The sequence below is a fragment of the Cynocephalus volans genome, chromosome 3 (assembly GCF_027409185.1).
Source record: "Cynocephalus volans isolate mCynVol1 chromosome 3, mCynVol1.pri, whole genome shotgun sequence".
In the NCBI taxonomy this organism is placed as follows: domain Eukaryota; kingdom Metazoa; phylum Chordata; class Mammalia; order Dermoptera; family Cynocephalidae; genus Cynocephalus; species Cynocephalus volans.
The window spans coordinates 139885137-139903788 of record NC_084462.1 but is presented as its reverse complement, the minus strand read 5'-3'; the positions used below and the strand labels follow the sequence as shown (position 1 = coordinate 139903788).

The 18652-nt window shown below is 32.6% G+C and overlaps 1 protein-coding gene across 1 annotated transcript in view; it reads left to right on the top strand.

The window, feature by feature from the left end:
• The window catches only part of EXOC5 (exocyst complex component 5), a 71648-nt gene that overhangs the window by 35714 nt on the left and 17282 nt on the right, over window positions 1-18652 (top strand). Inside the window, exons 5-12 of the mRNA XM_063089351.1 lie at window positions 3861-3925; window positions 6122-6150; window positions 7567-7676; window positions 9377-9421; window positions 9526-9666; window positions 10815-10897; window positions 12059-12268; window positions 13598-13745. Of these exons, the coding sequence (XP_062945421.1) occupies window positions 3861-3925; window positions 6122-6150; window positions 7567-7676; window positions 9377-9421; window positions 9526-9666; window positions 10815-10897; window positions 12059-12268; window positions 13598-13745 (831 nt within the window). The remainder of the gene's footprint in view (window positions 1-3860; window positions 3926-6121; window positions 6151-7566; window positions 7677-9376; window positions 9422-9525; window positions 9667-10814; window positions 10898-12058; window positions 12269-13597; window positions 13746-18652) is intronic.

Here is an 18652-nt window from a genome sequence, read left to right as displayed (position 1 = left end):
GTACACACATTTTTATACGATATTTCATTCAAGAGACTATAAAATTTTTTTCTTTGCATTTATAAGTTTATATGATCATTAATTGACAGGCGTTTAAAAAATATTTTAACATTTATTTGTCCATATCTGTGGTGGGATACAGTGCTTTTTTCAGTACATGCATATATTGCACAATGATTCATTTAGTGTAGATAGCATAGCATTGTACCCAGTAGTCCGCCATTTTTCCTCCTCCCCATTCCCCCCACCCCGCCCTCTGTAACCTTTATTCTATTCTCTACTTCTATGAGAACCACTTTTATATTTTTAAAATTCCACATATGTGTGATATCATATGGTATTTGTCTTTTGTGCTTGACTTACTTCACTTAACATGATGGCTTCTAGTTCCATGTATGTTGCTGCAAATGATAGGATATCATTTTTTTTAATAGTATTCCATTGTGTTTATATACCATGTTTTTTTTTAATCCATTCATCCATTGATGGACATTCCATCTCTTGGCTGTTGTGAATAGTGCTGTGATGAGCTTGGGAGTGCAGGTGTCTTTTTGATGTATTGATATCATTTCCTTTGGGTATATACCCAGTAGTGAGATAGCTGGGTTGTAGGGTAGATCTACTTTTAGTTCTCTGAGAAACCTCCATACTGTTTTCCACAGTGGTGGTTCCAATTTACACTCCCACCAGCAATGTAAGAGAGTTCCTTTTTCTCTGTATCCTCATCAGCATTTGTTATTTTTTGTCTTGTTGATAATAGCCATTCTCACTGGAATGAGGTGATATCTCATTGTGGTTTTAATTTACATTTCCTTGATGATGAATGATGTTGAGTTTTCATGCAGCACTTGGCCATTTGTATGTCTGTTTTTGAGAAGTGTCTGTTTAGGCCCTTTGCCCATTTTATAATTGGGTTATCTGTGGTTCTTTTTGCTGGTGAGTCATTTCAGATCCTTATACATTTTGGATATTAGTCCCTTGTCTGATTTGTGGTTGGCAAACTTTTCTCCCATTCTTTATTGTCTCTGCACTTTGTTGACAGTATTTCTTGCTGTGCAGAAGCTTTTTAGCTTGATGTAGTCCCATTTATGGATTTTTGCTTTAGTTGCCTATGCCTTTATAGTCTTGCTCAAAAAAGTACTGCCCACTCACATTTTGTGTAGTGTTTCCCATTTCCTTCTGGTAGTTTCATAGTTTTGGGTCTTAAATTTAGGCCTTTGATCCATTTGTGTTGATTTTGTATGATGAGAGAGAGAGGTCTATTTTCAGTTTTGTGCTTGTGGATATCCAGTTTTCTCAGCACCATTTGTTGAAGAGGCTGTCTTTTCCCCATTGCATATTTTCGGCACCTTGTTGAAAATCAATTGGCTGTAAGTGTGTAGGTTTACTTTCGAGCTTTCTATTCTATTTTATTGGTCAGTTTGTTTTTATGCCAGTACTATGCTGTTTTGGTTACCGTAGCGTCACTGTATATTTTGAAGTGAGGAAATGTGATGCCTCTAACTTTGTTCTTTTTGTTAAAGATCACCTTTTCTATATAGGGTCTTTTGTGATTCCATACAAATTTTAAGATTGTCTTTTCTATTTCTCTGAAGAATGTCACTGGTATTTTGATAGGGATTGCATTGAATATGTAGATTGCTTTGGGTAATATGGACATTTTGATGATGTTAATTCTTCTGACCCATGAACGTGGGATATCTTTCTATTTTTTTGTGTCCTCTTCAATTTTTTTCAGCAGTGTTTTATAGTTTTCATTATAGAGGTCTTTCACCACCTTCATTAAAATTACCCCTAGGTATTTCATTTTTTATCTTATCTGACCACAATGGAATAAAACTAGAAATCAGCAATAAAAGGGACACTAGAAACTGTACAAATACATGGAAATTAAACAGTATGCTCCTAAACAATTAATGGGTCAAAGAAAAATCGAGTAGGAAATTAAAACATTCCTAAATGCAAATGAAAATGAAAACACAATAAAGCAGAACCTCCCCATACCAGCCAGCTGCCAAAAAAAAAAAAAAAAAAACACAGAACCTAGGGGATACAGTAAAAGCAGTTCTAAGAGGGAATTTTATAACAATAAATGCCTACATTAGAAAAGAAAAAAAAGACTCTAAATAAACACCCTAACATTAGAGCTCAAGGAGCTAGAAAAAGAACAAATCAAATTCAAAATCAGTAGGAGAGAAATAACAAAGATCAGAGCAGAAATAAATGAATTAGAGATTTAAAATAAATACAAAAGATCAATGAAACAAAGAGTTGGTTTCTCAAAAAGATTTTAAAAAATCATAAACCTTTAGCTAGACAAATAAATGAAAAACAGAAGACTCAAATAAAATCAGAAGTGAAAAAGGAGACATTGTAACTGGTACCACAGAAATACAAAGGGTCATAAAAGACTACTATGAACAATTATATGCAAATAAATTGGAAAACCTAGAAGAAATGCATAAATTCATATAACTTACCAAAGTTGAATCATGAAGAACTAGAAAACCTAAAAAGACCAATATGTGTAATGAAAGTAATAGAAAGTCTTGCAACAAAGAAAACCCCCAGACCAGATGGCTTAACTGCCAAATTCTACCAAACATTTAAAGAACTAACACCAATTCTTCTCAAACTCTTCCAAAAAACTAAAGAGGAAGGAATACTTCCAAACTCATTCTATGAGGCCAGCATTACTCTCCTATCAAAACCGGAAAAAGACACAACTAAAAAGAAAACTACAGACCAGTAATCCCTAATGAACACAGATATGAAGATCTTCAACAAATACTAGCAATCAGAATCTGGCAACACATTAAAAAGATCATACACTATTATCAAGTGGGATTCATCCCAGAGATGCAAGGATGTTTCGACATATGGAGATCTATAAACGTGATACATCACATCAACGGAATGAAGGAAGAAAACCATATGATCATTTCAGTAGATGCAGAAAAAGCATTTGATAAAATCGAACACCGCTTCATGATAAAAAACACTCAACAGATTAGGTATAGAAAGAATGTACCTCAGCACAATAAAGTCCATATGTACAACAAACCCATAGCTAGCATCATACTGAATGTACAAAAATTGGAGGCTTTTCCTCTATGATCTGGAACAAGATGAGGGTGCCTACTTTCCCCAGTCTTATTCAGCGTAGTACTAGAAGTTCTAGCCTGTGCAGTAAGGCAAGAGAAAGCAATAGAGTGCATCAGATAGGAAAGGAGGAAGTCAAACTATCCCTATTGGCAGATGACATGATCTTGTATAAAGAAAACCCTAAAGACTCCACCAAAAAATTACTAGAACTAATACATGAATTCAGTAAAGTGGCAGGATGCAAAATCAACATATAGGAATCAATAGTCTTCCTATATGCCAACAACGAAATAGCCGGAGAAGAAATCAAGAAAGTAATCCCATTGATAGGCATTTTTGTTGTTTTATTCACTTAGCTTAAAGTGGGATATATGCAGCAATAGGTCCTAAATTGTTTTCCTTTATGGGTTCATAAACTTAGAAGATACTTATACTTTGCTTTCAGCAAGGAATGACTTGAATTTCTTCAGAGTAAACTTGAACTGCAGGATTCACTGGGAAGGAATTGTGGCATCAAAAAAATCACTAAATTTCAGTGCTAGAAAGTCAAATGTTTGTGTTTTATTTACTCATTGGTGATACTCCAAATGTAGTCTTGCTGTTTTATTTGTTGTGGATTTTTAAAAGAAAATTGTTCGGGAGGGGGTGGTGGGCATATATAGGGAGATTTTACTATTTTCAAATATACAATTATTTTTTGATAAATGTAAGAATTTTTTTAAAAAATATTCCTTTTATTTATTTATTTTTAATAGATAAAGGAAGCAGCAGACATCATTCAGAAGTTGCACCTAATCGCCCAGGAGTTACCTTTTGATAGGCAAGTTTATTTCTCAAGAGCTAATTTGATACATGTTGTAATTTACAGAATAAAATTATATTTTTTCCCATATGATTATTTTTGCCCATTAATTCACCAAAAATTTATTGAGCATCTCCTTTGTATAATATATAGGATAAAGTAGTGGATTGAAAAAATATGGTCTACCGTTAATATCTAAACGTAATGATCTACCTTGAAATAATTTTAATCCCTTGCTTGTCTTTTGGGAAAAAAGGAGAATTTTGAAATTAGCTGAAGTAAAATTTTGAATTTTTATATTTTGGACTTTAAGAACCAGGATGGTAGGACAGTGAGAGTTTAAGCATGGGTCCAGTCAGCTGCCTTTTTCTGTTTCTAAATGAGGGTTCTTAACCTTTTTGGGATCTTGGGCACTTTTGAAAAGCTGATGAGAGCTATAAAGTTTCTTCAAAAAATTAAGATACACACAGATTGTTGTATACAATCTCATGGAGTTTAGATTGTTTAGCCTATCCACAGAACCTTTCCTGGAAACTTCTGGTTAAGAACCCCTGTTTTAAATGCAAGGTCCAAGGGCCATCACTAAGTTAGATTTCATCCTAAAATAAACTCTCCACCGAGAAGGAATTTTTTCATGATTCTCTCTAGTCCATAGAATGTCAGACTCTTTAAAAAAATCTTGGTAGTAATAGTAAAATCCATGTGTGTATTTGAAATAGACATGACTTCCTAAAGCAGATAATATATCTGTAATTCTTTTGGTGATACTTGAAGATCTTCTGGTACAGATAGAATATGGATGTATTGTTATACTTAAAGCTTGACCATTATCTCCCAAACATACAGGGAATTCACCTCCCCTGCCAAATGGATTTATTTTACTCTCAGCTCTCTATCATCATAAAGGATTAGCAGTCATTATCATCTGTCATTATTTAGCAATTATTATTAATCTCAAACTTGTCCAGTTATTATGATTTAACTTCCTGCAATAATTTTTAAAGCCACCCACCAAAACCTCTCTTCACCTTTATCTCATTTCAGAGTTGGACCACTTACTTAATTGGGTAAAATTTCTAGTTCAAAATAGATGTATGAAAATAGTTGGCTACATCCCCGATCTCTTTCTCCATTCTCTTCTTTCTCTGCTGAACATGCATGCATTTACTCATCTTTTATACCCCTCAAGTACAGATTTCTCTTACAGTTTTGTTTTATTCTCTCTACCAAGCCTTAGAGTCAAATATATATCCTAATCAGATTTAATTTTTTCACACTGATCAATATAACCTTACGTGCATTCTGTGATCTACCATGACTTTGATAAGTCATTTTTTTGTAACTCTCTAAAATTTTCTTTGTTCATCTGTCTTTGTTATCTCTTTTTCTAGCCACTCTCCTTTTTCTTCAAACTGATTACATGAGATCTCTCAATATCAATTTTCCATGCAATGCACTCCCCCTTGATATTTGCGATTTGAAAAAATTCTACTGTCTGGTATTTTAGTTTTTGAATTTCTAAAAATTGAATGGTTATTCTGCCAGGCACATTGCTGGGTTGTTTTTATGGCCTCTTTCATTTTTCTGGTTTTGAAATAATTCATTTATATATTATTATTTTATTATTAATCGTTATGATTTTATCTTATTGCAGATTTCATTTTTATTAATCATTTTATAATTTATCATTAATGTATTATCATATATGTTATTTTGTCACTGTTTTTCTTCTAAATAATAATAATAATGGAATTTTATTTTTAAAAATTCCAGCTGGGTAAACAGAGAAATAAATCAAGTGAATTTGATAGGCCAGTGATTATGAGTAAGGGTAGTAACTCAGTTTGGGGACTGGCTAGGTTGTTAGTGCCTCATGCAGAGCTTTCCCTCTTTAACAAGGGAATTGATTTTCAATGTAAATTTCCTAAATGAGAACCAACTACCCCATCTGAATTGCTTAAATTCAGGTTTGTCACCTGGCATGCTTTCTGTCAATATTTTCCCTTCTGGCATTGTCTTTTTCTTTTCTTCTTTTTTAAAAAAAAATAATAACTTTTAAATTTTATAATAGTTCTAAATTTACAGAAAAGTTACAAAGATAATACAGGGTCTTCCCGTATACCCCTGCACCTAGTTTTCCCTTTGTTAGCATCTTACTGACCATGGTATGTTTGTCACAACTAATGAACCTCATCATTGGTTTTTATCTTTCAGATTTTCGGAAGTAAAATCTAAAATTGCAAGTAAGTGGAGTTCTGTTTATTTTAATTTTTTTTGAATAAGAAAAAAAGAAAATTACTTGTGTAAAAGCAAAAAGCAAACAGCAAAAAGAAAGAAAGTGGGAACAAAATTATCTTCTCACCCCATCCCTCGTTTTGATTCCCTTTCCCTGAAACAACCATTACCAATTTCTTGGATATTCTTCCAGAGTATTCTATAGATATGCAAGCATAAGACATGAATCATATATATATGTATGTAGTTTTACTATCCTCATTTATTTTAAAATAATTGGTAGTATACTGTACAAATAGCTTACACCTTGTGTTTTTAATTAAGCAGTATATATTACAGAGATTGTTCTGTATCCATGCATATATCTCTGAATAAAGTTCTTTTTTTTTTTTTTTTTTTTAAAGCTCATATCGTGTCAGCATTCTGATACCTATTTATCTCCTTACATAATTAGTTTGGTTCTTGCCAGTCTTTGGATTATATTTTAGGCTGGATTATTTTAGGTTTCTGGAAAGACCACTATATTTGTAGGCTTCAGGGTAACCTGGGTCACTGTTTGGTAGGCCATTACATAGAAGGTTCAAGGAACCACCTATATTCCCAAAAGTCTTAGAATAAAGATAATATAGATAGGTGAACTTCTTGGAAATGTTTTTGAATCACTATAGATTAGTCCAAGTTCAGGTGTTCATTAAGAACTATACTAGCTGTATACGTGTATTGAAATATAACTCTGTACTCCATAAATATGTACAATCAATATATGTCAATTAAAAAAATAAAGAACCATACTAGCCTCAAGAATATAGTGAATTAAATGCCGCATTTAATGTGAAATTTGTTGTTCAGTCAACATTTTTTTTTTTTTTTTTTTTTTTTGTCGTTTTTTTTTCGTGACCGGCACTCAGCCAGTGAGTGCACCGGTCATTCCTATATAGGATCCGAACCCGCGGCGGGAGCGTCGCCGCGCTCCCAGCGCAGCACTCTACCGAGTGCGCCACGGGCTCGGCCCCAGTCAACATTTTTAATGGTAGAGGCATCTGGACTCTAGTAAAGAGTTCTGTAATCCTCCTCATTCTTTCTATAGCTTAAGATTTTTCCTACGTGTTTTTGTCAGAAATGGCATCTGGAGAGTTTTTTTCCATTTAGCTGCTGGTTTGAGTAACAGTGGTAAATGGTTCAGACTCTGGGGAACTCAGCTGTTTTACCAGTTTGGAAGTTTTTTGTGTCATGAAAATAGAGATTTATGTACCACAGTATATTATAGGGGCTAGATCCACTGCTTGTAATCTCATGTTTTGTAATTCTTTTAAAAGAAGGTTAGATCCATAGTCATTATATTTGTAAATAATTTAGATACTGGTAAATAGCCTGGATGCCTTATATGCCTCAGTGTAGCTGAATGACTTTCTTTTTATTTTTAGGTAAATACCATGATTTAGAATGCCAGCTAATTCAGGAGTTTACCAGTGCTCAAAGAAGAGGTGAAATCTCCAGGATGAGAGAAGTAGCAGCAGTTTTACTTCATTTTAAGGTAAATAGTAAAAATTAAAAATGAAGAATAGTTTTGAAGGTTTTAGAGATTTATAAGTTCTATTTATTGCAGTCTCTGATTTTTTCGTTATTAGATGTATGACTATATCACAGTGATAATTTTCATTGTTTTGAATAATTTGAATGTTTTATATCTCTGTAAATGATGTGAAATATTAGGTATTTAATATTTAGTTAAAGATTTTATATTCAATAATATTAATATTTTATCAGTGCATTTTTATATAGTTTGATAAAGAAAATCATATTGTCTGCCATATTGCTTTCTAACTTTTTTTTTTCAGTCAGACATGTCATGAAATAGATCAAAGGTGAGAAAAGTCAAAAGTGACCATAAATATCTGGTGAAATGTAGGAACCAGAGTAAATGGAATGTAACTATTAAAACATTTAAATAATAATTATTTTTTTAAAGAAAATGTAATTTTATTAATTTTTTTTACATTCTAGGGTGGACCAGTTGGGAAGGTGTGGGAAAGGGGAAAGGGGAAGGAAGTAGAATGGAGGAAGGAGGAGGGGTGGGATTGAGACCTGTGGCACCTCCCTCATTCCTACAGCGGGGACCGTGAGGCTTCCAGTGGTGGCTTGGTCATTGCCAGGCTGGGTGCAGATGTCGGGGGTGTGTGGCAAAAGCCCTCGCCTGCCATCACCCCAGCTCAGGAACCTGGGGCCTTTCTTGCTGCAGCTTGGTGGTCATTGCTCGGCTGGTTGCACGTGTTGGAGGGGCATGGCCCTCAGCCCCGCACTGACCCGGCTCCAGAGAGCCTGGGGCGCTTTCTGCCGTGGTTTGGTGGTCGCAGCTGGGCTGGTTGTGGGTGTAAAAGACTTAAATTAAATCCAGGGGATCTCAGGTGGTAATACAAAGGAATGTTGTATTGTGGAACCATTTTCCTGGAATTTGAATTGGGGAAAGAATCTGTGTGAGAGTGTTTTTCTGCCAAGAGGTTTCTTAAGGAAATAATTCTTCCTTTGGTTTGTTTCTTCACATTAGTGTCAGATTAGGGAAATGGAAGATACTTGTTGGACTGTTCAATTTGATAACATCTTGAGTATTGAGAATGGCTCTGGAGACAATGGTGTATATTATATTGCTTACCTTACTTGTTTTTATCTATGATTTGATAATGGGCAGAGATCTCATTATAGTGAGCTTGCTATGACAAATTAGTTTGTCTTAAACATGTTTTATTAAAATGGATTCAGTTTAAAAAGTAAATTTACAGATTGCCAGTTAAACACAGCTCTGTCCAGATTCTTGCTTGGGAAAGCAAATACTTGGAATGCAAGAGAGGAAAGGAAATATATACATATAAAAAACCTTTTTTCAAGACCTTAAATTTGTGTGTGTGTATGTGTTTTGGAATTGAAGGAGTTGGCTAGGTCATAGGGCAAAAATTACTATGAAGAACTCAATTATATCTCAGTTATCTTCTTTCATTCTGAAGTTCAACAAAGATATGTATCAACTGACCAGTTTCATCACAGAAAGTCACTGGGAGAAAACACCTATATTAAGTTACTTGTTCTCTATAATTAATTTTATTTAAGTCCAACAACTGTTACTGTGGCCATTTACTGTGACATATCCAAAGCGTTATTACATACAGCAATTCTTTTATTGAGTTTATTGTTATTATAATTAAACCAGAATGGTGATAACAATGTGTTTCTTCTTTGCAGGGTTATTCCCACTGTGTTGATGTTTATATAAAGCAGTGCCAAGAGGTAACATAACAGTACACTTTATTGGATTTCATTTTGTGCTAATTTGTGTTTTAAAATGATTTAAAAAGTATATATTCACTATGTAAAATGCTTCTGCTTTTTAGGGTGCTTACTTAAGAAATGACATATTTGAAGATGCAGCAATACTCTGTCAACGAGTGAACAAACAAGTTGGAGATGTCTTTAGTAATCCGGAAACAGTACTGGCTAAACTTATTCAAAATGTATTTGAAATTAAACTACAGGTAACTTTGAACAGTAACAAATTAAATAATTCTTAAGGCAATATGTGATTTTTTTCCCCTATATTTAAATTTTTTTAAAAAAATTACCTATATATTGACCTTAGGAGTGCTAATCTATTTCATTGAGGGTAAAGGAATGCCAGTATCATGGGTTTTTGTGGGGAGGAGAGGGAGTTGGGCAGCTGGCTGGTACAGGGTTCTGAACCTGTGACCTTGGTATTATAAGGCTGTGCTCTAACTAACAGAGCTACCCAGCCAGCCCAATATCGTGTATTTTTTAAAAGTTTTGTTTTTCACCAAGACAAAGATGCTAATTACTAAGTGTCATCAGAACACATGCTTGAAATTTGGGTAGCAGTAGTAGTAGTAATAGATTGTAGTAAGGTAGCATGATTTGGGGGGGAGTGTCCTCACCTTGACCAATAGATGACATTTGTGAAATTGAACAAGAGTAACATGTGTAGTCTATAGAATTTTTATAATATGATACTAACACGGAAAGGAAAACACAGGCATTTAATGTATAACCTTAACTTTCATAGCACTGTTCTTTCAGGCAACATTTCCTAAACTATGTTTACCACTAGATTAAGCAGTGTTCAATAAATGTTTGTTTCTAAACACAATTCAGGACTTTTAATGCCTTTAAAAATACTAGTAAATGTTGTGATTCTCTAGAAGTGGGGCTATAATGTATAGCATTTCCCACATTTGCTGACCAAGGAACCCTATTGTAGACTTATGCCTGTTAATGTCTCAAGAGACACAAATGTTACCTAGACAACAGTTTAGGAAATGCTTCTTTAAGGAATTGACTCCATCAGTGTAGCCTCAATTTTTTGTTTTTTTGTTTTTTAACGTACCCCATGAGGCAGAATAGGTCAGTTTCAAAAGAAAAGGTATTTCTAAATTCTTAATACTTATACCCAAGACTATATAGATCTTCTACAGGTGAATATGAGAAGCAGTAAAATTTAAAAACCTGTTTTTTATTTCTTATAATTGGTCTGTTTTCTATGCATTGCCTTTTTGGTTGAATTTCAAGTCAAAGTAGTTCAAAACTATAGTAATTTTAGAGGAAAAAATACCTTGAGAAGTTATAGAATTTAATATTTACTTAACAGAATATTGACTTTTTCTTTTTTTAGAGTTTTGTGAAAGACCAGTTAGAAGAATGCAGGAAGTCTGATGCAGAGCAGTATCTCAAAAATCTCTATGATCTATATACAAGGTATATTTTTAATTATTAGAAAATAATAAAAGAGCTCAGATTTTTCTTTCTTTTTTAATAGAAAGTGAGGAAGTATTCTGGTAGTTTTGAGTAACAGCTTATCAGATAGCACTATACTTTTTAGCATTACATTCTTGGCTTTATAGACTAGTTTGAGTATTATACAAGAGCAGCATTCTCAGTACTTTAACTTGAGGAATTGGATGTGATGCTTTATGTTAATGTACTTTAATGAAACAGAAAATCTTGTTTTCCATATTTAAACTCAGATGTGAGGATTTTGTTTCTGATTTTAATTTGAGCTATTTCACTATTCTTTTTTTTTCTCTAGGAATTAGTATAATTATATTTATCTACAGTTAAAATTTTATTTATTTTTATTTTTAATTTTAAATTTTATTTTGTCAATATGCAATGTGGTTGATTATTGTGGCCCATTACTGAAACCTCCCTCCCTACAGTTAAACTTTAAAAATTGCAGGAGGAAGTGGCATATTCTTAACAAATGACAATTTTAGCCTTAAGTCTGACATGAGAATTTGTCTTGTGCTTTTATAAATGGTAGTGTTACTCTTAGAGATGTTATCTTGGAAGCTTCATATGGAGTTTTTTCACTTGACTTTTTCCAACCCTATTGCTGTTTTTTAGTGTCTTTATTTTAGGAGATTTTTTAAAAAGTTGCCTTAAAGAGGAAGTCCATCTCAATAACAACACTAGGGTGACTCTATTTTCAGCAATGGGAGATAGAAAATTAAAGGAAAGTCCACATGGACAAAGACGGAACAGTGGGAACAGAGAGTAAACCTCTCAGTACTCTGTTTTGGGTACCATGTTATGAATGACATTAGAGAATACTTGAGGCCATTCTGCCACAGTTGCCATTTCTAGACTGGTTCGTTGCCTCATAGTTTCTTCTCCTAGGTCATCCATAAGGAGTTTGTGACAATTCTCAAAACCACAATGTTGTTTGTAATATTTCATTCTACTTTATATTTAATCCTATAGACCTGCTGTCTACATCCTAAGTATTCTCCCAGGGTTTATGAAATGGTGGTTTAACATAAGTCATTAAAGTCACATTGTAAAAATATATATTCCTTAGTATTGTTAGTATACCTAAAATATACATTAATCTTTTTTTCCCCCCTTTTCCATGAAAAGAACCACCAATCTTTCCAGCAAGTTGATGGAGTTTAACTTAGGTACTGATAAACAGACTTTCTTGTCTAAGCTTATCAAATCCATTTTCATTTCCTATTTGGAGAACTATATTGAGGTGGAGACTGGATATTTGAAAAGCAGAAGTGCTATGATCCTACAGCGCTATTATGATTCAAAAAATCATCAAAAGAGATCCATTGGCACAGGAGGGTGAGTGTTTTTGTTAAATATTATAGCTAAAACTACATACATTAAGAACTTTATTATATTTAGACAAACTTATTGAATATTGATTGTCATTAAATTGGTTAAATTTTCTATGAAGAATTCTTCTAACCCAGTTGTTTATACTATTGATCAAATCCTGGTTGTGAACCGTATGTTGAAATGAGCCAGCATAACATGATTAAAATGTTAAGCAGATATTTGTCAAAAAAATTTTTTTTAAATTAAAGTAGAATACCAATGATATAAAGAGTTCTATAGTTTCTTTCTGACAAACTAAATGAGTCTAGAGTATTGACTAGGAAGCACACCTTTTTTGTTGTTTCTGTTACTGTTGCAGGTGTGAAAAAAACCCCCCAAAACAGCAAATAATTCACAATTTATATGCCCTGAATTATAAGTTCTTTCAATGTCCTGGGCATAAAACTATTAAATAATACATTAAAGCCTGTTATTATTCCCAAACTAGAAGAAAATATCTTGCTGTAATAATTAGAAGCATCTCAGTTATCCATACCTTAACTGCCTGGGACACCAGTTGATTCTATAAGGATATAGAATGACTTCTGTGGAGCCATACAATTAAGAGTCCATTGTCCACACGCATACACACCCAAACCAATTTCTTGTTTCCCAGTTTGTTGTGTGTTAAAATAATGATCAGAGAGAGGTTATAATTAGGAATAAGAGGTAATGCGTGAAAGGCAATAGCAAGAAGGGGAAGAGAAAAACTAAAGAGCGATCATAGAATTTTAAGAATATTAGTTCACAGTAGTCTGGAGCTACAATATATTCTAGGAGTAAAAAAGTGTAAGTTTCTAACATTTATTTTAAACTGTATAATAAAAGTTCCAGGTGACTCTCAGTCATTAAGAAAAGCTAAATTATGTTTAACATGTCTTGGTTAATATAGTGAAGAAATGTGCAATATATTTAAATTGTTAAACATATTTCAAAATTGTTAAAATTTTAGTTTTATTTTTAAGCAGGAATTTTTAGTTATCTGGAATGTTAACTTATTTGGAATAGATCACTTCCTGAGGGAACTAAATGAGTTTTTGGCTATTGAGTCAGAATTATAAAGCTGAATGGACTGTAGAGATTGTAACTCCACATTTAGTCATTTTTTAGACAAAAGTCTTCTGTTAGAGATCAAGGCTTGCTTCACTTCACAGAACTAGTTGTTGAGATTAGAACTTAGGTCTCTTGACTGTTGGTCCGTTTTTTTGTTTTTGTCGATGTATTCTATGTTTGAGAGTATTTGAAATTGAAATCTTTGTAAAATGATCTTTCTTTGTCTATATGATGTACTAGTATTCAAGATTTGAAGGAGAGAATTAGACAACGTACCAACTTACCACTGGGGCCAAGTATTGATACTCATGGGGAAACTTTCCTATCCCAAGAAGTGGTGGTTAATATTTTACAAGAAACCAAACAAGCCTTTGAAAGATGCCATAGGGTAAGAGTGAATGTAAAGTTATTTTATTTATATATAGTTGTGTATTTTAAATTTTATTTTATTTATGTTAAGATATAAATCTACTCTCTGTTTAGGAACAACAATTTTTTATAATAAAAAAAGATAGGATTTCTGTTTTGGAGAATAGAATTATTTTAAAATTAAGAATAAATTTTAATGTAATTTTAAATTAAAATTAGATGTATCGAATATTTGTTCTATAAGATATAAAATGAAAATGCAAAAGAGAGGGTTATACCTTTTTCATAAAAAATGGAGTATCAAGGAGAAAAGGATATTTTAAGAACACAGATATCAAAGGGAAAGAATGAAAATTTGTCTCCATTAAAATTCAGAATTTCTCTCCAACAAACACTTTAAACAAAGTGAACAGGTAAGTGATAGCCTGAGAGAAGGTATTTATAACCAGTATCAGCAGAAGATTTTATGAAACAATAGTAGCTAATAATTTTATAGCACGTAATATGTTTCAGGAATTATTCTAAGCACTTTAAGTGTATGTATTAACTTATTTAATCATAATAGCAACTCTGTGAGGTTATTATTCCTGTTATACAGATGAAGAAACTGAAATAGATTATCTCTTAAGCAGTGCAGTTGAGAGTTGGCAGTCTTAATTTTTTATATATTGATGTATATAATCTATATATTTATGTTGAGGGACAGTAAATCCATATGTTATACATATCAATAAAAAAGAAATCAAAGAATACACATAAGCAATTTACAAAAAAAGAAAATGTAAATTACAAATACGATATTCAGTCTTACTAATAGTGAAATGAAACTTAAAATAGTAGAAATACTATCTCATTTTCATTAGTTTGTAATAAATTAAGAAGTCTGATGATACCAAGTGTTGGTAAGGAATTGGAGCCAAAGGAATTCTCACACACTGCCAGTGGAAGTGAAAATTTGTACAGTTACTTTGAAGAGTAATTTGGTGATCCCTTAGAGAAGTTGACATGTGCATGTGATATGTCTAACATCATAGCACCATTGTTTGTCATGGTGAAAAACTATAAGCAAACTGAATGTCTGTCAAAAAGAGAATTGATAAACTGGTATGGTTCATACATTAGAAAATTATACAACAATTTAAATTAGTAGACTAGAGTTACATGTATGAACATGAATATATCTCAAAAATACAGTGTTGAGTGAAAAGAGAGAGATGGAGAAAAGATGTGTTTAGTTTAATACCACTATAAAGTTTCAAAAAGTAAAACATATTTTATTTTGTTTAGGGATTTGCACAAATATGGGAATAATAAAAAGTTCAGAGTGTGGTTGCCTTGAAGGAGGAGTATCCAAAGGACTTTTAGCCATATTTATAATATTGTATTCTCCCTCCCCTCAAAAAAAAAAATCTGAAGAACATGTGCAAAGGTGTTAAGATTTGACACATCTGCATGAGTGATGGGTTTCTTTGGTACAGTAATATCTGTACCAGAGGTATTACCACAGTAATATCTCTACTTTCTGAATGCTGGGAATGTGTTCCAATATTTTTAAAGCCTCAGATCCTTGACCATGAAGCTGTTCAAATTTTTATTTATTGTTTGAATTGTGGCAGCTCGCTCTAAATCATGATCTAGGAAGTCACAGATTTGAGATTCAGGTCAGTTCGGCGCAGTCAGATCCAACAGACATTACTGTGTGTTTACTTTGTACCACCTGCCACATTAGGCATTGAGAATATAAATATGGATAAGACATGTACATTACTTTTGAATGGTGTGAAGAAAGGAGGTAGACATAGAAGAATTAGTTCAAGGTATGTACATACTGGTGGGAACCCAGAGGAAGCAACCAGCTGTGCCTGCTTAAGGAACCGGATAAGACAATTTATCAGGAAAATTTTCAAAAAGAAGGGGAGGAAAGAGGCCTGCCTGGTTTTGACAGTTAAATAAGATGTCTTCAAGTTGATGTTTCTGGCAGGCTGTTTCAGGCAAAGAGAACAGTATGCACAAAAACATATACAAAGTTCAATCATTATGAAATGCTTGAAATAAAAATGTACATGGGGAGAATAGTGGAAGAGGAAGTTGAAAAGGTAGACAAAAACTCTTTGTATATCATGCTTAGAAATTTAGACTTGACCATGTAGAGCTGATGATGGAAACTTTGAAGAGTATTAAAAGGAGCAGTGTAATGAGCAGGTTGGTAGGTTTAAAAAAAAAAAAACTTTATTGAGATATAAGTGACATTCAATTAATCATATATTTAAACCGCACAATTTGTAACTTATAAATTATGTTTCCATTTGTGAAGCTATCACTGTGACCAAAATAATGAACAGATCTGTCACCTCCAAAAGTTGCCTTTTGCCCTTTGTAGTCCCTTTTTGCCCCCTCCCTAACTCTGTCCTCAGGCAACCACTGATCTGCTTATGTCATTTATAGATTAATTTCAAAAAAGAAAGGGACATTTGGGGCCTAAATCTTGAAAGTTAAATAGGGTGTCTTCAAGAAGACAGTTTTCTAGAATTTTTAATAAATGGGATCATATAGAATGTATGTTTGTTTTGTCTGGCTTAATATGTCACTTAGCATAATTATTTTGAGATTCATCAATGTTATGTGTATTAATTAGTTTGTTCTTTTTTGTTACTGAGTAGTATTTTGTTGCATGGTATACCACAATTCGTTTATCTATTTACTTATCGATGGATGTTTGGCTTGGTTCCAGTGTTTGGCAAATAAAGTTGCTGTGAACATTCATTCACATGTCTTTATATGGACATGTGCTTTTGTTTCTATTGGGTAAATACTTAGTAGTGATATGACTGGATCATATAATATTTCTTTTTAAGAAACTGTCAAACTGTTTTCCAAAGTTGTTTTTTAACTTACATTCCCACCAGCAGTGTTTGAGAGTTCAGTTTCTCCACATGATCTTCAGCATTTGGTATGATCAGTCTTTTTAATTTTAGACACTCCAGTAGGGTGTGTGGTGACATCTCGTTATGGTTTTAGTTTTTATTTTTCTAATGAAATGATTGATGTTGAGTATCTTTTCATGTGTTTGTCATCCATATGTACTCCTTAGAGAAGTGTTTGTTCAGACCTTTGTGCATTTTTTAATCAGGTCGTCCAACTTTCTTATTTTTTAAGAATTCTGTATTCTAGTTACAATTTGTTTATCAGTTGTGTGATTTGCAAATTTTTTTTTTTCAGTCTGTGGCTTGTCTTTTTATTTTCTTAACAGTATTTCAAATGATAGAAGTTCTTAATTTTGATGAAATCCAATTTAAGACTTTTCTGTTGTGAATAGAGTTTTTGGTGTTGTATATAACAAATCTTTGCCTAAGCAAAGGTCACAAAGATTTCCTCTTGTTTTCTTCTAGTAGTTTTATAGTTTGATGTTTTACATTTAGGTCTGTAATCGGTTTTGAGTTAACTTATATATATCATACAATATCTGGATCAAAGTTTATGTTTTTGCAATTAGGTATCTAATTGTTTCACCATCATTTATTGAAAAGACTTTCTCTTTTGAATTGCTTTTGAACCTTTGTTAAAAATCAGTTGGTCAATATATGTGGATCTGTTTCTGGACACTTCTGTTTTATTGATCTGTTCATCTTTATCTCAATACTACACTGTCTTGATTGCTGTAACGTTATAATGAATCTTGAGTCAGATAGTGTAAGTCCTCTAACATTTCCATATAAATCATTTTGAATTTTCATATGTCTTATAACAGCTTGTCAATTTCTGAAACAAGTCTAAGATTTTGATTGATATTGCATTGAATCTATAATTCTGTTGGGGAAAGTTGGCATTTTTGTTGCTGTTGTAATGTAAATCGTATTTGTAAGTTTATTTTTAATCTATAGGCTTATATAGAAGTATGATTGACTTTTATATGTCGATATTGTACCCTGCAAACTAACTAAACTCACTTATTAGTTCTAATAGCTTTTTCTGTAGATTACACCAGATTTTCTGTATAGATTATCATGTTGTCTGCCCATAGGACAGTTTTATTTATTCCTTTCCAATGTAGATGCCTTTTATTTCACTCTTCTGCCTTATTTCACTGGACAGACAATGTCTAATAGAAGTGGTGAGAGCAAACATTTTGCATTATTCATGATATCTATTTTAAGAATAAAGCATTCAGTCTTTAACCATTAAGTATTTAGATTGAGAAAAATCTTTTATTCTAGTTTGCTAAGTGTTTTTATAAGGATTACATGCTAGAATTTATTAAATACTTTCTTTTTATTCTGTTAATATGGTGATTATATTGATTGATTTTTAAATGTTAGCCTTTCGCTCCTTTGATAAACCCCATTTAGTCATTTTATATTGTCCTGTTTATGTATTGTTGAATTGGGGTTGGATGAACTTTTGTTAAGAATTTTTACATCTGTGCTCATGAGAGATATTAGCCTATATTTTTCTTTTCTTTTAATGTCATTTTCTGGCTTTTGTATAATGTTGGCCTCATACGATGAGTTGAGAAGTATTTCCACTCCCCCCTCTTCAATTTTCTGGAAGAATTGGTGTAAAATTGGTGTTCTTTCTTTCTTAAATGTTTGGAAGAATTCTCCATTGAAGTCATTTGAGCCTGCAGTTTTCTTTATGAGGATTTTAAACTGCAAATTCAACTTCTTTCATAGATACAGAGTTATTCAGGTTATGTCTCCTTCTTTTTAAGTGAGCTTGATAGTTTGAGTCTTTTAAGGATTTGTATGTTTCATGTGAGTTGTTGAATTTATTGGAATAAAGTCATTCATGATATTTTCTTATTATCCTTTTAATATGTGTAGAATCTGTAGTGATGTCACTTCCTTCATTCCTGATATTGGTAATTTGCAGCATTTTTCTTTGATCAACATGGCTAAAAGTTTATTAGTTTTATTGATTTTTCTCAAA